Source organism: Nicrophorus vespilloides, unplaced genomic scaffold (genome assembly GCF_001412225.1).
Source record: "Nicrophorus vespilloides isolate i.1.1-1 unplaced genomic scaffold, Nicve_v1.0, whole genome shotgun sequence".
Classification (NCBI taxonomy): domain Eukaryota; kingdom Metazoa; phylum Arthropoda; class Insecta; order Coleoptera; family Silphidae; genus Nicrophorus; species Nicrophorus vespilloides.
Genome location: NW_017095698.1, coordinates 46997 through 67194, shown reverse-complemented (window position 1 = coordinate 67194; position 20198 = coordinate 46997). Strand labels below are relative to the sequence as shown.

General features: G+C 35.9%; 3 protein-coding genes and 1 long non-coding RNA gene across 7 annotated transcripts in view; 1 reads left to right on the top strand and 3 right to left on the bottom strand.

Annotated features, from left to right (window-relative positions):
* Positions 1 to 57: 57 nt before the first annotated feature.
* Positions 58 to 2544, bottom strand: LOC108560185 (serine/threonine-protein kinase fused). The gene is made up of 6 exons (XM_017917640.1): positions 2367 to 2544; positions 2046 to 2305; positions 1877 to 1989; positions 780 to 1826; positions 444 to 721; positions 58 to 389 (listed from the first exon to the last, which is right to left on the bottom strand). Exons 1-6 carry the CDS (start codon positions 2475 to 2477, stop codon positions 315 to 317), a joined length of 1884 nt encoding a protein of 627 aa, XP_017773129.1. The 5' UTR covers positions 2478 to 2544; the 3' UTR covers positions 58 to 314.
* A 552-nt stretch (positions 2545 to 3096) lies between these two features.
* On the top strand, positions 3097 to 6815 carry LOC108560194 (heterogeneous nuclear ribonucleoprotein A1, A2/B1 homolog). Of its 2 annotated transcripts, none has more exons than XM_017917652.1 (4): positions 3097 to 3428; positions 5070 to 5553; positions 5617 to 6168; positions 6645 to 6815. In XM_017917652.1, exons 1-4 carry the CDS (start codon positions 3390 to 3392, stop codon positions 6731 to 6733), a joined length of 1164 nt encoding a protein of 387 aa, XP_017773141.1. In that variant the 5' UTR covers positions 3097 to 3389; the 3' UTR covers positions 6734 to 6815. The 2 variants fall into 2 exon arrangements, with proteins under 2 accessions (XP_017773141.1, XP_017773146.1); XM_017917657.1 differs by lacking the exon at positions 6645 to 6815 and adding an exon at positions 6328 to 6430 and having other exon boundaries at positions 3099 to 3428.
* A 1558-nt stretch (positions 6816 to 8373) lies between these two features.
* On the bottom strand, positions 8374 to 12538 carry LOC108560209. The gene is made up of 12 exons (XR_001890969.1): positions 12291 to 12538; positions 12023 to 12095; positions 11761 to 11835; positions 11535 to 11571; positions 11074 to 11192; positions 10815 to 10867; positions 10558 to 10619; positions 10315 to 10357; positions 10078 to 10136; positions 9574 to 9633; positions 9317 to 9378; positions 8374 to 9111 (listed from the first exon to the last, which is right to left on the bottom strand). It is a non-coding gene; the product is annotated as an uncharacterized LOC108560209 (long non-coding RNA).
* Positions 12539 to 14062: 1524 nt separating this feature from the next.
* LOC108560216 (S-adenosylmethionine synthase) overlaps positions 14063 to 20198 on the bottom strand; it is an 11656-nt gene continuing 5520 nt past the window's right edge. The window contains exons 1-7 of one of the 3 annotated variants that reach the window (XM_017917683.1): positions 19431 to 19858; positions 17354 to 17431; positions 17127 to 17249; positions 15964 to 16076; positions 15012 to 15374; positions 14417 to 14733; positions 14063 to 14272 (exon numbers count right to left, since the gene is read on the bottom strand). In XM_017917683.1, the coding sequence (XP_017773172.1) occupies positions 14167 to 14272; positions 14417 to 14733; positions 15012 to 15374; positions 15964 to 16076; positions 17127 to 17249; positions 17354 to 17431; positions 19431 to 19539 (1209 nt within the window). In that variant the 5' untranslated portion in view covers positions 19540 to 19858 and the 3' untranslated portion in view covers positions 14063 to 14166. Of the gene's footprint in view, positions 14273 to 14416; positions 14734 to 15011; positions 15375 to 15963; positions 16077 to 16613; positions 16727 to 17126; positions 17250 to 17353; positions 17432 to 19430; positions 19859 to 20198 lie in introns of those variants that run through there. The other 2 variants (XM_017917675.1, XM_017917690.1) reach the window with 2 other exon arrangements.

Below are 20198 nucleotides of genomic sequence, written 5' to 3'. Positions count from 1 at the left end.
ACCACAATACAGTCAACAACTTCGAGACAATCGTTGCGATCCGGACACGCATTGGAAAACTCATTAGAATGTCGTGTAAAGTTTTTTTCAACGTTGACTGTGAATTACTGTACTAACTACAAAAAAATGACAATTAGTACGTTGGAAACCCCAAACATTTAGCTTTAATTAGAGTGCTCATTTATAATTGTGTCGTCTATAGTTATTGAGAAAATTAATGATTTTTAAAGACAACTTTGACTGTCTTCTTTTTCTGGTTTCAAACGGGCTCCATCTATGATCACAATATCTTTAACAATATAAATAAATATCAATCATTCCTTCTCCGTGTTGTCGGAACTTTTGTAGAAATCACAGTCTTTCAATTCTTCCACGGCCAATTCAGCAGCCTACAAAGTATAAGGAATTAGAACAAAGCTGAAGAAAATGATGTGTTTCCTTACATTTCGAACGTTCTCGATGGAATCGTACATCAAAGCTTCCAAGGTTTCCCTGCAGGAAATCGTCCAAAAGCCTTTGACGATCTTCATGCAACTTTTGCCTAAGAATAGCAGCAGATAACAGGTGCGTTCTCGAAGGAGAGCATCGTTGTTTCTGAGCAAAGAGACAAAGTCCAAGTCCATTACGACTCTGGAGACGACCTCGTGATTCTCGGGGCTCTTCCGAAGCACCTGCGTCAGTATCGAGATGAGATCCGTTACGATCTTCACTTTCCTTTTCACTGCAAAAACAAAACTGTTGTATTATTGATGAAAATAGAAGCAGAGAGTGTAACGTACCCAAAGAGAGAAACTGTTGGAAGAGAGTCGAGACGTTGAGGACGGCTAAAGAATCGCTGAACTGCACCAGGAATTGGTTGTCCAGGTAGACGAGGTGGCAAATGAGCAAGAATATCTGTTCCAGAGCGTGCAGATCCTCGTACGTCAAATCTTCAGGAGATTTCCTCGTGCTCAACGAAGAGCTGCGACTGGAAGAACTGAACCTCGTAGTCAGAAGTTTCGTCGCGTACACCAAATTGGGGACGAGTTTCACCTCCAAATAGACCTTCTTGATCTGCTCCAGCTGCTCGACGTCGATGTCCACGATCAAAGGCAATGCAAAGAGATTCGCGACGAAACCCAAAACTCTCGGACTAGCGTTCACGTTCCTCAAAGGATTCACCAGTATGTTGGTGCTTCCCGATTGAAGCAAACATCCGACTTCCTTGTTCATGATTTCCTCTATGGTTTTCTGCAGGAAGACGACCCATTCCTCGCTCTCGATCGGTTGACTGTCCTCGTGGAAATCCAATTTGATGTCGCACCTCGCCTTCGCCTGCATTTCCACAGATTTCTTCTTCTCCGTCGACGCAGTCTCTTCCTCCTCCTCCACCAATTTGATCGTCGACGTCCTCGAGTTCTGCGACGTTCTCGAGTTGTTCGACTCCGGCTTCTTGCTGCCCGACTTCAGTTCGTTCCTCTGCTGCTCTTTGCGTTGCAGCGTGTTCTCCGACAGCGTCCTCGTGAGCGGCATCGTCGGCGTGTCTTCAGTGATCAAAACGTGTCCTTTCACGAACGGATGATTCAAAATTTCCGGCCAGGTCAGTCTCTTCTCCGGATTCTTCTGTAGAAGTCCCTTGAGAAACGAGATGCAATTCTCTGAGATCCATGTGGGCCACTTTATCTGCTCGTGCCTTATCAGTCGGATCAAATTGAGGATGGAGGAGGTGCAGAAGGGCGGAGCCCCTACCAGCAACTCATAAATGATGCATCCTAAAGACCACAAATCGGCGTTGTGGTCGTAGGGCTGCTCCTCTATCAGCTCAGGCGCCATATACAAAGGTGTACCTAAACAACAATCTCAAAAGCGATTCACAAAAATCCAATTAATAAATTACCTTTGATAGAAGTCAAAACGTGAGTGCCTGTGCTCATATTCCTGGCAAACCCAAAATCGCACAGCTTCGCCACACTATTACCATCCAGCAAAATGTTCTGCGGCTTCAAATCCCTAAAAATCGAATAAATTAAGCTCACAACTCGACACAAACTTCCCCAAACAATCACCTGTGCAAAACTCTATGCGAATGCAAATAATACAGAGCGGAAATCAGATCCCAGACAATGGCCTGCACCCTCTCCTCAGACAAATAACCCTCCTTTCCTAATATATAATTCAGCTCCCTCTGTGCAAATTCAGTGATCACGACAATCTCATTCTCCGTCTCAAAACTATCCAACATCTGTATGATATTAGGATGATGCAAGTACCTCTGGATCTCGCACTCCTTCCTCAATCCCTTCAGCTCCTTTGCGGATCTTCCTCTCTAAGAACAAATCAAATATAATAAAAATAAAGAATGAAGAACAATATACATTGAAACAAACCTTGCTGATCACTTTCAAAGCAACAAAATTCCCATCCGAATGCTGCTTCGCCTTATACACACGCCCGAACGAACCTTCGCCCAATAATCCTATAACGTCGTACTTATCCATATCGTAATTGTTATTAACAAAATTTTATAATTCAATACTCGCTGCAGCAACAACTCCTTGTTTGTAAACAAACCCTAATGTAGGCAATCACATTAACATCTCATCATTGGATAAAAACTTATAAATTTGTTTAAAACATACGTATTTTTCACTTCGATCATATACATAATTTTATTATTATTATTAAGAACAAATTTATTATTAATATTTTCGTTGCAGCAACAATTTCAAATTGGAAAAATATTTATTTTAAATTCGTACCGACAGGTAGCGCTGATAGAGGAATATAAATCTTTAATAATACCACAATAAATCAAAATGATTGTGAATTGTGAACAATTATACTAATTTTTATTAACAATTAACATCATAATTATGAAACTGGAGTTGGAACAGGGCAGAAAGTACCGAACTATAAGCTGCTAGGTAATACGTGAATGTAAAGTTAACTGGTGGTTAATATTCAATCTAACTTGAGGATAGTTAACCGATGGTTAGTATTTCCTGGAGGAATGTGTAGATGGTGTTGTTGTCGGTTGGCAACGCGATGCGACTTCCTGTCCTGCGCCAACGTTTTATTGATCGCTCCCATCGCTTTAATCGGCGGAAGCGTCACTAGTCGTCTCCGTTGCACCCGTTTCTTAAGCGAGAAAGCGCTCTGTCCTTGCGGTTGGCATCACGGTTTAAAAATCTTGCATTGCGATTGTTTTTGTGTAGGTGAATCCATCGCTGTTTGTTTATACGTTTATTCGTTGCTTCGAGGGGACAAACAAAAAACAAAAAAAACCAGAGAGAAGAAAGTGCAGGAAAGAAGTGCGTTTTTTACAATAAACAAAAAGAAATTATTAGTTCCGTCAGTTGTTGTTCGTTCAGTTCGACAGAAGAGGTTCCCGCATATCCACACCGAACGCCATGGACTCGACGAAAGATGAGAACCCCACGAATAATACGGTGAGAGACGAAGCCGGTTGTCTGCATTTATCCATCATCATCATCATTTTCTCCAATTTCTACACTTTCTCTTTACGCGCATACAATAATAATGATAGTAATAATAGTACGATGGCCGATAGACAGAACGCAGCGTCCATTAGCTTGATGACGCCAACATTCGCGCTACTTTTGTTTCCAATGCGAAAAACAATTACTTTACCCGCTTTCTTCGCTCCGTTTTTAATCTGCCGTTAACATTTACCACCATCATCATCATCATCGCCGTCCTTATTTATTATTATTATTATTATTAAACGTTCTGTTTATGCGTAGAACATTTGCCGCTCTCCTCCTTCCATCTCGCTCTCGACAATGCAATTGCGAATCGGTCGATGGAGCGAGAAACGAGCAATTCCCTCTTCAATTGTTAATTTCGCCAATACGTGTGCAGCCGCCCCCTGCGATCGTTAATCCGCCGTCCCTTATGCAACGAATTTTATGGTACCTGCTGTACCTGCGACCAGAAACGCTTATATGCAAGAAGGGGATCGAACGCGTCGTCGGTTTTTTTTTGGGGACGCTTTCCGTCACCCCCTTTTCTTTTCTTTTGCAGCCTTATTTTTAACTCTCCCCCAGGACGACGCGTATCATCCATATCCTTAGCTTACAAAAAAAAAAACGATTCACAATCTTGACCATTTAATTGTAATCTCAATGTTTACTATCTTTTTCACAAAGCTGCTAAATATATTGTTAAATAGGAAAATGTGTGTCTTATAACAATCAACTGAATAGCTGATACATTTAAAAGCTTTTTTCTGAGTGCAAAACATGATCGAGTGAAAAGATAATCTGACATTTGTGTTTGACATTATAATCCTTTTGTGTACTTGATAAATTGCTTGCAGCATAACTTATTAAATGCTAAAACATAATTGATATATATATTTTGAAGCTATTTTTTTTATCTCTGATCATGATTTGTTGTTTCAAAATCAATCAAAATTGTAGAGATGAAATTGTTGGTTATCGTCAATAATTATGTCAATGTATACTATAATGATAACTGGCTGCATCATAATCTTATACATAACTGATAATATGGAAATAATAAGTTAACCTGACATGTTACGCTTGCATTGAGCTCATTGTCATTTAAACCTGATTGTTTTAAGGACACTCTCAATAGCCTTGATTGAATTCTTCATGATATGCAATTTGTTATGCATAAAATATCTATTTCACAAATGTTTGTTGCGGTTTTGTGTGGTTATTGTAAAATGTAATGTTCGTTTGGCGCCAAAATGTTTATAATCACTTTAATGTTTCTGTTCGTATTGTATGGGGAGTTATAATTAGAATGTGGCTTAAAGGAATTTTGTCTAAAAATATGCCTTTATTACACAAACTAGCATAGTTGTGTTTGAGAGATTTAATAATAGTATTGTTTATTGGTTATATATGAGTGCCAACATTTCTCTTTTTTCCCTATTTATGGAATTGACTAAACTAAATTAAATTAGTTAGTAAACCCACACAGACATGTTAATGAGTAATAATGTAAGAGAATTTGTCATTGCGTTTTCAAGGCGTTCTTGTCGTCGTGAAAGTAGAGATGTGGTTTGATTGATTTAAATTGTAATAATTTGTAAATTGCAGCAGCAGGATGGAAAGCAAGAGCCAGAACATCTCCGCAAATTGTTCATCGGCGGTTTGGACTACCGGACGACGGACGAATCCCTGAAGGAACATTTCGAGCAGTGGGGAGAGATCGTGGACGTCGTCGTCATGAAGGATCCGAAGACGAAGCGTTCGCGCGGTTTTGGCTTCATTACGTATGAGAGGGCGAGCATGGTCGACGCCGCTCAGAACGCCAGACCTCATCGGGTCGACGGTCGCATCGTCGAGCCAAAGAGGGCTGTACCCAGACAGGAGATCGGTCGTCCTGAAGCTGGAGCTTCGGTGAAGAAACTCTTCGTTGGTGGTCTTCGTGATGACGTGGAGGAGGATCAACTGCGGGACTCGTTCAAGTCCTACGGCAACATTTTAGTGTGCAACATCGTGACTGACAAGGAGACTGGCAAGAAGAGGGGTTTCGCTTTCGTCGAGTTCGAGGATTACGATTCCGTTGACAAAATTTGCTGTACGTTATCTTTTTGTTAATTTTATTGAAATTATGTAGTTTATTTAAGTTTTGCTTTTTTAGTGGAAAGGGCGCATAAAATTAACGGAAAGCGCGTCGACGTGAAGAAGGCTTTGAAGAAGTCCGAGCTGAACAAATCCCCTATGATGCCGCCGAATTTGGGCGGAGGTCCGAGCGGCGGTCCTAGCGGTGGACCGAGAATGGGTCCACGCGCTTTCGGCGGAGGCGGCGGCAACTGGGGAGGAAACAGGGGTGGTCCGGGCGGGGACTGGAATAACATGGGCGGTGGCGGTAATCCAGGTTACAATAATGGCGGAGGCGGCGGTAATCCTGGTTACAATAACGGAGGTGGTGGCGGCGGCGGCTGGAACAACGGTCCCGGCAACTGGAACAACCACGGTGGAAACAATTGGGGTAACGACAACCAGCAAGGTCCTCCGCAAAATTACCACCACAACAACAACGGAGGTGGTGGTGGCGGAAACAACGGATGGAACAACGGACCCACCCCCAACAACAATTTCGGTGGCGGATATCAGCAGAACTACAATGGTGGAGGCGGCGGAGGAGGAGCGATGAGGAATAATTACCCACAGAACAGGCCTGCACCGTACAGTAAGTAGCATTTTTCATCACGCAACCAACCAATCGGTGTAGCGTTTCGAGAGAGAAAGAATGAAAAGAAAGAATGATCATTTCTCGAGATCGCACCGGTTGGATACATCCACCATATGATCAGCTTAACTTAAACGTATTTCTTTTATGTTATTTCAGACAACAAGGTTTTAACGTAACACACCCAATTATTTAAGAACTGATATTTTAAGTCAATTATAAGATATATACCTTCTAGTTTAAATATAAGTATTACATCAAATCATTAAGATTATTTCTTATATACCTCTCCAAATTTGAACGATAATCACAAGAAGATCGATAGCTAGATTATATATAGATAGTTAGACCATTCACACACACACAAATATAAATGAAAAGAAAATAATAGAAAGCATTTGAAAATTGAATAAGGAATAAGAAAATCGCGACTCTCGTTTACTTTTATTTTTATTTAAGTTTCTTGTTGTTGTTAGGTAATAACCAGGGTGGAGGTGGTTATGGCGGATATGGGAACCAAAATGGTGGTAACATGAATGGCCCAAGCGGCATGCGACGCTTCTAAACAGAAACATGTAAGTGCTTCGGTTACATCGCAGACAGTCTCTCATATCTTGGCCTAGAAACAAACAAACAAAAAAAAAAAAGTATATACAGATAAAAAAAAATACAAATAACTAAGGAAAACGAAGAAAAAAAAACACAGTTAAGTACAGTAACAATGATGGAAACAGTTATATAAAAATACAAACACACACACACACAAAAAAGAGATGGCATAGGATAGGATAGCTAATGTTATTTATAATATTTATGGATATGCTGCAGGAACGAGCAAATAAATAAATTTTTCATATTCAATATAGACAAAAAAAATATAGATATATATATTGATGATAACAATGAAAGAGAAATAGAGAAGAGGAAGGTTTCTTTCTTTCATTACTTTATGTTTTTGGCTGGTCAGCAGCCGCAACAACAACACTATTTGTTTATTTCTGTAGGTCAGCCAGGTTTAGGACGTACTTTCTTTAGATGTTAAGGTTCTTGATTACTTTGTAAAAGTTTGATTTTTATTATTATTATTATTATTGTTTCGTTGATTTCGTTTTTTTATTTATTTATTATTATCATTTTTTTTTTGGGTGTGCGCTGATGAGGACAGCTGAAAAAATCTTATAGTAATGATGAAAATAAATAAATGACGATGAATGAATCTTCTTTCAGTCAGACGATTTTTTTTCTTTCTTTCTTCAATATAATTAAAATATATATATAGTATATAAATATAGTGTTTAGAATTTAGGTAAACATTTGTATGTGACCAACACAAAAAAAAACAATTTTTTTTCCGAATTAAAGAAGTTCTAAGAGACACAGATCAGTGTAGTTTTTAATTTATAGTTTTCTTTTTAATTATTAATATTTTACATAATCCAGCAGCAGTTTGTTTATTATTATTATTTTTAATTTATTTAATTTTTTCTCTTATTTTTTGTTGTTGTTATCTATGGAATAGCTTCTTGGGAGTTTTTGTTTTGTTTAGATTTTGTTTTACTCGTAAACGACAGATAAACAGGCAGGCTTGTAGTCAGTGAGTGAGAGAGAAAGAGACATAAAGGTTTTAGAAACTCTGCGTTGATCATATTTCGTAGGGCAGAGGGAGAGAGAAAAGGGAAGTTTTCTTTTTTTTGATAAGAGATAATAGACAGTGTAGGGATAAGAAGTTGATAGGTATGTATAGAATCATAAGTAAAATTTCTTTTATATATATATATAAATAATCCTCTTTATTGTTTAGCTCAGGTTGTTCTCTCACACGCTTAAGAGTTAATTAAAGTAATCATCATCAATTACTTTGAAGCATAAGAAAAAAAAAGGAAAGCAATACAGAAGAGAATAATAATTTGATCTTACAGCATGTTGTCGTTTTGGTTAGTAACCTGGGTTAATTAGGTGGTTTTTTAATTATTGCTCTCGTTATTTATTTTTTTACTTTTGTTGTTGTTTTTTTTATCCCTTTCAATTATTCAGTTCACCAGCGTTTTTTTTTTTGATAAATTAATAACTCGTTCATCTCTCACTTCGATAACTTTTAAACAAAAGATCAAATCAATCAATCAACAATAGTTTTCATCATCTTTGATCATCAACCGCTTTCACTTATTTGCAGGCATCTCCCGCGCCGCACAATGACTAATTCTATTTTTTGTTTTGTTTGTTTCTGATATTCCCGATTCTCGAAATTTAGAACACAACACACATACAAGAACTACTACAACAACAACAACCAGAGCACTGGTGTATTTAAGTTGTAACACACTTGTAAGTATGCGCCCTCTCCTTCTACCTCTTCCATTCCTTTCCCCCCAAAAAGAAGAAACAAAAGAATGATTTCGTCAACAGCCACCTCTTCTCTAGCATGGAAAACAAGAGCCAAACGGTAATGATCTCAGTTTCTCATTAATCACTTTACACTTTTCAGGAACGTTTTTTTTTTCTTCTACATTTTAATATATTGGAAGCAATAAATTATATTTTCACATTTGCTCGCAATTGATTTGAAATCCTTTTTTCAAATAATGCAACCACCACACATTATCCCAATTTACACAATATAAATAGATCTGAGAACGTTCTGCAACTTTGTTAAATCCTTAAAACTAAATATTTGAATTAAATAATTTAAAAAAAAACAGGCAACTTAATATACACGCATGTTTGAACGGTTGCCTACATCACATTCTTAACAAGTAAGCAATTCTGTTGTATCTTTTTTTAATTATCAACTTTATTGTTTCAAATATCAATTAACAATTTATATCATATCTGTGGATGCAATGATTATTTGTATCATCATTTTTTGTATGAGTTTACTTACTTGCATTGTGTTCCTACTAACTCGTAACAATTGATTTTTCCTTTTAAAGTCCATTAGGAAATCTGCAATTAAAGAATCAAATACATTTATAGAATGAAATGAATTTAAACGATTTAATTGAAAGTGAACAATAATAATTGGAGTTGTTGTAAGAGCTCAGCGTTTGGTTTTCATCATTGGCTTCAAGAGTAGCAAATACTTTCGTAAATAACATCACGGCAACAACAACAACTTCAATTTACTTATTGTTAACTATTCAATACTTACTTGTAACAACAACTATTAGAATCCTCAAATATTTTCCCAACAACACCGACTTTTTTTTTTATCTGCAAACACAAACGTAATTAGATTAACTACATAATTGATTTTGTATTGTAAAAATTTGAAGAAAAATAATGTTTAGTCTCAGTTTTGTGTAGTTTTCATCATTAGCTTCAAGAGTAGCAAATACTTTCGTAATTAACATCACAGCAACGATAATTTCAATTTTCAAATTTAACTTTACTAAAAAAAATACTCACTTTTTGAATTGTAGCAAAATTCTACTTAAATCCATCATTTATAACGAATTCCAATACAATCTGTACAAGAAAATTATATAATTAGAATAACATCAAAGGAAATTTTACAACTTCTTGCAATTAAATTATCTTATTCTCAGTCTAAATTTATCATCATTAGCTTCAAGAGTAGCAAATACTTTCGTAAATAACATCATGGAAAAATCTTAATTATTTGCAAAATTATTAGTATTTTTTTATATTAAAATAAACTCACTTTTAGTTTTGTTGAATATTTATGTCCAATCCAATTCACAGCAAGTTTTCCAATACATCTGCAAAGAAAATTATACAATTAAAATAACGTAATCAAAGGAAATTTCTTGCATTTAAATTAGCTTTTTCTCAGTTGAAATGTATCATCATTAGCTTCAAGAGTAGCAAATACTTTCGTAAATAACATCATAGGAAAAACTTAATTATTTGCAAAATTATTAGTATTTTTTTATATTAAAATAAACTCACTTTTAGTTTTGTTGAAAGTTTATGTCCAATCCAATTCACAGCAAGTTTTCCAATACGATCTGCAAAGAAAATTATACAATTAAAATAACGTAATCAAAGGAAATTTCTTGCAATTAAATTAGCTTTTTCTCAGTTGAAATGTATCATCATTAGCTTCAAGAGTAGCAAATACTTTCGTAAATAACATCATTGGAAAAATATAATATAATAATAATTGTTAAGTTTTTAAATACTCACTTTTTTTTCGAGTGATTCCATTTCTCAGTAAAATTGATTTCATCTGAAAGAAAAATGAATAGAAGTATTAGTATATAATCGATTATATAAACGAAAATTGTGATGAGTTCTTTGTAAACATTTTCTCAGTTGAAAGTTTTCATCATTGGCTTCAAGAGTAGCAAATACTTTCGTAAAATAGCATCATTGCAACAAAAATAAAAATTTCCTCAAAGAAGAAGTAAATCATAAAAAAATCCTTACCTTACTCTTTTTAATTAGACGAATTACGTAATTTCCATGTTTGCATTTGAAATTTCGATGTCCTGAAAATAAAAATAATATAAATTAGTTTCAAGTTTCAAATCCACAAATTGAAAACTATTGATGTGTTTTTTTTTTTAAATCAGAAATTTGAAGTTGTCTTCACGTCTCATCGGATAGCAAATACTCAATAATAAAATAACATCATTTACATTTTTTTGCAGAATAAAAATACGTGTAAAAATAATAAAACTTACGTGTTTCATCTTCGTCGTGCTTTTAGTATTAAGTAACAATTCTTTGCTGATTCCTAAAAATAAAAAACAGAAGATTAGTTTTAAAAATTTGGTTATATAACAAAATAGATTGAAGTGTTTTTTGTTGTTGTTTAAATCAATCAGAAATTTGAAGTTGTCTTCACGTCTCATCGGATAGCAAATACTCAATAATATAATAGCATCATTTGATTTTTTTTTGCAAAAGAAATGTGATAATTCAAACGTGTGATAAACTTACGTGTTGCGTCTTGTTATGATAGTTGTTGGAGCAAGAAAGATTTTCTCTCTACGAATGGTTCTTTTATGTAAGAGAGAAGAGAAAGTTTGGATGGAAGAGAAATCTGCAGTGAATTAATTCTGTAACAAAATTTTACAAATTAGCTATCGAAAATAGTTTATAGTTTAGTTTAATTATTCAATTGATTCGATCAGTAATTTGAAAACTATCTTCACGTCTCATCAGATAGCAAATACTCAAAAAATATAATAACATCATTCGATAAATTTCATGTTTGTGAAAGTTAACAAAAAAAATATATACAGTAGAACCTCGCTTAACGAGCAAAATGAATTGTAAAAAAAATGACTCGCTTAACGAGCGATGTTTCGCATAACGAGTGATGAGAAGAGAAGTCCCAGATTCTACATCATTTTCTACAATTGTTTTACTATAGTATATATTAAACTATATATACTTACGTTTATAAATATCAATAGGAAATCCAATAGAAGAATTCTGCAATAGAAGAAAACAATTAGTTTAATTTGCAAGTGTAAAAGAAGTGGAAAATGTTGAAAACTTTTAAAATTGTCAGAAAATTGAATTTATCTTCAAGTCTATTCAGATAGCAAATACTCAAAATTATAATTACATCATTTTGCGATTTATGTCTTTCGAATATAACTTTAGCGAAATTAGACTTACATTTCTTTTTAAATATTTTCCTGCATTTGCCGCCGAAAATCCATTGTTTTTCTTCTTTGCAATCAATTGGAAATCCTGAAATCAAGTATGTTTAATTAAACAATTGTTGAAATGTGACGTTTGTTGGAAGAAGTTGATTTTTTTTAAATCAGAAATTTGAATTTATCTTCAAGTCTATTCAGATAGCAAATACTCAAAATTATAATTACATCATTTTGGGAATTATGTCTTACGAATATAACTTTAGCGAAATTAGACTTACATTTATTATGAAATATTCCTGCATTTGCCGCCGAAAATCCATTGTTTTTTTTCTTTGCAATCAATTGGAAATCCTGAAATCAAGTATGTTTAATTAAACAATTGTTGAAATGTGACGTTTGTTGGAAGAAGTTGATTTTTTTAAAATCAGAAATTTGAATTTATCTTCAAGCCTATTCAGATAGCAAATACTCAAAATTATAATTACATCATTTAAATATATTTTCTTTCTAGGTAATTTTACAACAAATTAATTGAAATTAACTTACTTTTCAACGATGTTCGCGCTCGTGGTTGTTCAGTAACTGCGTCAAACCTAAAACACGTTTTTTGTTTGTTTGTTATAAAGAAACAATGTTTTCAATCGTTGCCATGACACTCACCCCTTTAGCTCAGATGAAAACCCTTCGATTTCTTCGAAGCCTGCTTGGATTTAGTAAAAAATGCATACACACAATAATAGATTGAATGTTTATTATTATTTATCATCAAGTTTGCAACAGAAACAAAAGTTACCATAGCAATAGAATATCACTACCACTAGTTTTTAGCAAACTAATTAATTAAAATTAATAAGGATTGGGTAAAATTAAAGGATGTTTACAATTAAACTTGTCATTTATTTAAATTGTTTGCAATTTTTTTGCTTTTGTATTATTTCTTAATCATTATTAATTTATTATTTTTTTTAATATAATATACATTTCAGATTCTAAAAAAATATTTCGTCATTCGAAAAATCATTAAGAGAAAAATCACATTAAAATTGTTTTTGTAATATATATTTTTGTTTTTTTTGGTTTTCTTTTGTTTCTGATATATATATTCGAAAGTACAAATTAGTCCTAGATAACATTATTAGCGCATCGAGGATAACAAACAAACGCGTCACGATTATTCTCCGCTTCTAATAATTTAATAATTAAAAAAAAAATCAAAAACAAAGAAGAACAAAAAAAAATTATTAACGGTCTGCGTCTTTCCTAAAACTTTTCTTGCTCCTCCCAATCATCATCACTAGAGCTTTTGTTTTTGTTTTTTAAATTTATTTTTGTCTTGTTTTAAATATATATATATATAGTTCTAATATGCGTTCGCATGGTTACGCGAGCATATGTTAATTTGCGAAGGGTGGGGGGAAGTTTCTCTCTTTTGTCTCTCCCTCGAATAAATATAGGATAAATATGTAGTACTGTTGATCTCTGTCGCGTACTGTAGTACTGTTGTTTTTGTTTATTCTCGACTCGTCACTTCTCTCCGCCACCCCCATAATTAAAATAATTTCACCTAAATCCTAATTACAAAACAAATACGATTAATAGAAAAAAAAAAAATATTTTTTTTTATACATGTCTGTAAGAAACTCGCGTTCTGTGGCAGCTTGAAGTAGCAGAGAATGATAGTAGGTAAATGCCCAGGCAACAGGAGTAACCATGACGACGTCAATAACAATAATAATGATGATGTAATTACAAGATAAATCATTGAAAACAATATAGGTACGCAATCATCACCATGGTTGCACAATAACGATGATTAATTGAATGTGAATAGTATATATGTGTGATGGGGGGGGTGTGGCCTCGGGACGCGTTGAATCGGAGTGTTTTCGGAAATGCTCTTTTCCAATTAGATTCTTTTACGTAAACACAACACAAGGTGGGCGGAGCGAACGTTTTTTTTCCTGAACCGAACTTTGCCGATCCAGAATCGTTCGCTCGACACACACAGATTGCAGGAGCCTCCATCCGAACGAACCCTTTCCACGTCTTTCGGTTGTTTTCGTTGCTACAGCAACGTAATATTAAAAAAAATAAAATAAATGGGACACCTGTGATCCGAAGCGTTCCGAGGCGAAACACGAATTATTACGAGAAAATGATTAACAACAAATTATAAATGAATCCGCCGTCACAGAAGTGCAGTTTACGCGCGTTTTTGTTGCCGTTTGCTTTTCTTTAGTTTACTTGTTTAGTAAGTATTTGTTGTTGTTGTTTTTTCTTTTGGGAGAGAGAGATTTAATTTTGGTATTATTATTTTGTTTTTTTCTTTTCTTTTAGTTTTCGTCCTACGTGTGTGATATCTAGCTAACTTATAAAATATTGTTGTTTTGTTGCTGTTTTGTTTCCCCTTCCGTGGTCGGAATCAATTGAGGAGCAGCTCCTTGGGGGTTTCCCAGGTGAAGCCGTCGCGACCGAAGTGTCCGTAGGTGCTGGTCTTTTGGTAAATCGGTTGGCGCAGCTTCAGCTCCCTAAAGAAGAGACGCACACGTTGGTGCGTGGTTACAAACGAAAATCCTCGTTCGAAATGGAAATGATTTGATGGATCGTCGCGTTGCCGTATGACTCTCACGATTGGTGCGTAAAAAATAAAGAAGGAAAAATATGTTACTCACTTGACGATTTTGCCAGGTCTCAGATCGAAGTTATTCTTGACGACGTTGAGGAGTTCCCTCTGCGGCAGCTTCGACGTGCCGTAATCGAAGACGGTGATGGACAGAGGTTCGGCGACTCCGATGGCATAAGCCACCTGCACCAGGCAACGACGGCAGAGACCGGCCTTCACCAGAGATTTGGCTACCCAACGGGCGGCGTACGCGGCGGATCTGTCCACCTTGGTGAAGTCCTTGCCGGAGAAGGCGCCGCCACCGTGCGCGCCCCAACCACCGTAAGTGTCGACGATGATCTTGCGACCCGTCACACCGGCGTCACTCTGTCACACGAATAAAACAAACATTAACATGTTGTCTTGACAATTAACATGTTGTCATGGAAGCGAGAATACAATAGTTATCGTTCATAACTGAAAGCTACACAAAGTTGCTGAAAAGTACATTGTAGTTGTTTTTGTTAGGAATTGTGTAGTTTCCGATACGTGAGTGAATGCCGTTGTTCGGAAATTGGTTTATGTGAACCGTGCGTGTTTTAACTGAAGCAATTTGTTTGAGGTTCTCGGTAAGCAAGAAGTGATGGTTTTTCTTTTTCTCTCACCTGTGGACCACCGATGATGAAGAGACCGCACGGGTTGATGTGAACGACGGTCTTCTCGTCGAGGTACTTGCTCGGAATCACGTTCTCGACGACTTTGCTTTGCACCTCCTTGCGGAGCTCCTCCAGCGAGATCTTCTCGCTGTGCTGCATCGAGACGACGACGGTGTGGACGCGCGTCGGGATGCAAGCGCCGTGATGGAACCTGTAGTCGCAGGTGACTTGAGTTTTCGAGTCCGGTCTCGCCCACCAGAATTCACCGGATCTCCTCAGCTCGGCGATCCTGTGGTTCAATCTGTGCGCGAGCACCACCGTCAGCGGCATGCATTCCTCTGTCTCATCAGTAGCATATCCGAACATCAGACCCTGAAAACGAACGAAGCAAAGAAAGAAACGAAAGATTCGTCCAAGAGAACGAACGAATTAATACAACTTTTCCGAATACACATCACAACACAATCATAAAAAAAAAGATTTAAACTACTGATCTACTACTATTATAGAGACATCCGAAATTTACATACAAAAAAACCAATGGTCATTTATTTGTTGTTAATGAACGGTGATGGGGTTTAAGATTAATGCATTCATCAAATATGGAAACATGACTAAAACTTTGTTTTGTTTTAGGATGTTCTTAAACCCCGTCGTTTATTTATTATTTTTTTTTTGGAAGAGCTATCATGCTGTTAGCGAAATAATTTGGAATAATCGTGTTAAAAGAATGAACGTTTTCGAAAACATGCTTCAATTTGAGATGAAAACCAAAAAATGATGATAATAATATCGCACAAGAATACAGTAAATAAAGTCGTGGCTGGATTCGAGACGTGCCTACTAAGTATAGGTGCCACCACACTACTGAGAGAAAAAGAGAAGTTTGGCAGAGAAAAAAAACAGAGAGTAAGAAAGAAATACAATTGTTGTTTGTGGGGTGTGGGTATTAATTAATCACCTGGTCTCCGGCTCCGACCTCCTCTTCGTTTCTGTTCTCGTGCACTCCCGCAGCAATATTTGGGGACTGCTGGTCCAGAGCCAGCATTACACTGCAAGTCTTGTAATCAAACCCTGTGTGGCAACAGAAGAAAAAAAACGGGACATCCAGTTAAATTATGTTGATTATTTCTTCGCAAAATAAAAAAAAATGTAGAAAGAAAGTGGAATAGAAAAATTGGAACCGCTGGAAACGCGAACAACCGAAGCGACTATTAAAAAAAATTAATGACTAACACTAATTACTAATTAAGAATGGTTAGTTTATAATAATAATAATTATTATGTAAATGCGGTTAACTTTGATAAGCGGCGATAAAGGAGAGCACATAAGCAAATAATAAACAATAACAATTGACATGCAAATTATTCGTCTTTGTTTAACAAATTGTTTCGTCTCGTATAAAAATCTAAAGAAACGATGCGTGCGTCTGTGTGATTGGTTGATCTATTTTTTTTTTTGGCGAACCCCAAATGCGTTTTTCATTGATCGATTGATTCTGATTGGTTAATAATCACGAAATGGAGAAATTTCATTGGTTTCTTTTCAGATGCTCTCTCAGAAATGATTGTTTTTGATTGGTCGTTTTTTTGTTTTGTTTGTTTATGTACCTGATCGCCCGCCCCGATATCGTTTTCTTCACGATTTTCGTGCACTCCGTCCGCGATGTTGGGTGACTGTTGCTCAATGGCGACCAGCAGATTGAGAGTGCGCCAGTCGAATCCTATTTTTGTTGATATAAAGTAATTTGCATTTCAATTTCAATTAAAAAAAAAACACACAAAAAAAATAATAATATTTTTTAGGGGGGCCATGAATTGATTTTAAAAAATTAAACAAGAGACGGTTTCTTTGCGTCGAGAGAATGATTGGTTAATTGCTCTCAGAAACATTTCCATCACCTGCTTCATGTTATATATATAAACAAACACACACACATTACATCGAATGGGTGAGTGAGAGAAATTGAAGAATAAATAAATTAAAAGTAAAAGAAAATAAAATAAAAAGCTTGGGGCGGCTGTGATTAAAGAAAAACAGAAGAAGATAGAGAAATAGATGTGCTTTTGTTGTTTTTTGGGGGCGTGTGTCGTTCCTGGTGGGAGGGGCGCCGTCGTTTTTACCTTTCGATGAGTCGTCGTAGCCGATGTGCTTGACGGTATCCCTGACTACCTTCTGGTAATCGACGACGGCCTTCGATGTGATCTCTCCGCACACCAAGATCATTCCGGTCTTGGTTACGGTCTCTGCAAAATAAACAATAGAGAAATCAATGAATCGTTGCCCCTGACAACAACTACACTATAACTTCACCAATTATTTGGTTACCAACACCGCAAGACGCACTTACCGCAAGCTACTTTGGCGTTGGGGTCCTGCTGCAGATGGGCGTCGAGGATGGCGTCACTGATCTGATCGCACATCTTATCTAAAAGAACAAATAAAAAAGGCATAAATTTCATTTAAAAAGAAACATCTTGGAATGATGAAAGTTGAGGCAGGTAAGAAGAGGTTGAGGGTAAATGAGATGAAAGAGAAGAATCGGCTCCGGCGGTAACTTTCTTCGGGTCGATTTGTTTCTTCTTGGTTCCCATAGAAACCGGTCTTCGATAATACGTGATGGATGGATGCACTCAAAGGGAGAGGCAGATGTTCTTTCTCCTCTGAGGAATTTCCAAAGATGGAAAGAAAGAAAAATCTCACTCACAAGTTCGAAATTATATATATTTTTTTTTTCGTTTCGAACAAGATAATTTCATTTGCTGATTAAATAATATATGCAAAATTATCAATTTATTATATAACATATTTTCAATACGCGTCACAGAAAGCAAACGAAAAATAATAATATCAACTATTTCGTAAGTTGCTAAGCAATGCACAAACAACGGAAAGTACGCACAAGATATGTTGCCATGACGATGATCAATTAAAATAATAGATAATCTGTGTGTAGTACGTTGCGAAATTATTATGCGAATGATGAAATTGTCCAATTAAATTAATTAATTAATTGAGAAAACAAATGTTAACATCAACTAAAATAACAGATAAATTTATTGAGTTGTTATGAAATAATATTGTACAATTGTGCAAAATTTTCAATTAATTAAATTATGAAATTATAACTTTATGACGAAATTCATCATTTAAGTGAATGAACTTGATTCAAGGTGATATTTTGAGGAAATATTAGGAAATCATCAAGTTCAGATAATATTTGAACTTTGGTCCAAAATCAAGGACACACACAGTTTTGCCTATCCTGTTATCAAATAATGCAAGTTTGGTTGCTGAGTTTCACTTTAACTTTGACAACTGTAGTTGATAAAATAAAAACATGAGCAAATTTACAATTGATGAGTAAGTCAATCAATTAGTGCAAAAAGACAATTATTTCAAGCTATAATTTTTGAAAAATAAAGATGACAAATTAGTTGGGAAAATTGATAAAACTTAATTTTATCAAATATTAAATTCTAATCAGATTCACGAATTCAAATTGAATTTTAAATTATGATCGGCGTCATGAAATATAATTGGTAATTAAATATTTAAATTTTCGAATTATTATTATTAGATAGGCAATTATATTAACATTGTTGTTTATTGCAAATTGAATTATGATGAAATAAAAGATAATGATTGTGATGAATGAAAGAGTGATGATGTAAAGTGGAATAGGAATTACACGAAAATCAAGTTCAAACATGATCTGAACTTTGGTACATCCAAGGACGCTCAATAAATTGCCTACGAGTCGTGTTATCAGCTGGTGCAAGTTTGGTTGCGACAAGGGTAAATATTTAGATCAGAGAAAAGGGTTGTCAATACAATTGAGCGAAGGTTTGTTTGTTAATGTGGTTGCATGTGATGGAGGTCAGCATTCAGATGCAAGGGTTGCCGAAACGTTAGAGTTCAAATTGGAATAGGTTAACGTGCTTGACAACGTGCTAGTACCACGAGGGAGGCTATGAGAAAAAAACAAAAAGAAACAGACAAACATAAACAAACAATTGCGTTGTTGTTGTTGCATGTGTTTGTGTGGGAAAGTGCGTTGCGGATTTGCTGCTGTTATCGATCGATTTGAATGTGGAATGCCGTCGATTACGTTGTCGAATGCAGATGAAGAGGATGTTTTATAAGATGAAGAGAGGTGAGCGAGAGAACGTGCGATGTGGTGGAGGTGTAGGAGGAAGTGCGAGCACGTGTTCGCCGGTCTTGAGTATATTTTTGGGTTATTACGAAATCTGCGGAAATGGCGCCGAAAACGTGTGTGGGGTTCGTGAGCCGCACACCAGGAGGAGGTGGTGGAGGAGATGTCAACAGCCCTTCCTCAAATCAGGGTGTCGAAACCAATAAAAACAAAAGAGAGGATTGTAGTGAGAGGGTTTCATGACAACAAAAACAAACAATGGGGGTGTTACCTGGATGTCCCTCTCCGACGGATTCGGAGGTGAAGAGGAAGTTGGATCCGTCCTCCATGTCGTAGGACATGTGTCCGTTCGGGTATCCGTTGGTCACAGTTTGCGGCATCTTCTCTCGTGAGTGTTGCAAGTAAGTAGTAGTACTTTAGTTCTCCTGTCCTTAATTCGGATTGGTTTCTTGCGGCCTGCACACTTCGCGCACTGAATGTAGTAGTTCTTTTTTTTTTATTTTAGTGTTATCGTCGGGACTCGACGACGCACGGGTGACTGGAAAAGAGGCTTCAGATCTACGGCCCCCTACTTTTATAACTTCGCTGCGGACACGTGACCCGATTGGATACTGCTATTGGCTCGGCGACCGATCAAAGCTACGCACGGTTCTCGTGCGGCGGGAAATCTAAATAGAAAAACGAGAAAATCAAACAAATGAGCTTCAAATTGGACGCCATCCACGATCTTCCGTATGAAATTCAACACAGTAAACCAACAAAGTTCAATTGCAATTCAAAAACCTAACGCGTATACTCAAATTTAAAAAAAAAACGAATCCCTCAGATTTGGATAGAGTTTAAAAAGTAATCTCAAACTTTACTTTTCAAACACTGAAACATCAACGTAATCTGTTTAAATTTGAAAATTTCATTTTATAGAAATAGAAAAACGAAAAAATCAAACAAATGAGCTTCAAAATGGACGCCATCCACGATCTTCCGTATAAAATTCAACACAGTAAACCGACAAAGTTCAATTGCAATTCAAAAACCTAAC

Coding starts and splice junctions, on each gene's coding strand:
- LOC108560185 (XM_017917640.1), bottom strand. CDS start 2,477: ATGGATAAGTACGACGTTATAGGATTATTGGGCGAAGGTTCGTTCGGG. Junction 2,306..2,366: donor CTTTGAAAGTGATCAGCAAG/GTTTGTTTCAAT, acceptor ATTTGTTCTTAG/AGAGGAAGATCCGCAAAGGA. Junction 1,990..2,045: donor TCGCATAGAGTTTTGCACAG/GTGATTGTTTGG, acceptor TTCGATTTTTAG/GGATTTGAAGCCGCAGAACA.
- LOC108560194 (XM_017917652.1), top strand. CDS start 3,390: ATGGACTCGACGAAAGATGAGAACCCCACGAATAATACG. Junction 3,429..5,069: donor AGAACCCCACGAATAATACG/GTGAGAGACGAA, acceptor TGTAAATTGCAG/CAGCAGGATGGAAAGCAAGA. Junction 6,169..6,644: donor GAACAGGCCTGCACCGTACA/GTAAGTAGCATT, acceptor TGTTGTTGTTAG/GTAATAACCAGGGTGGAGGT.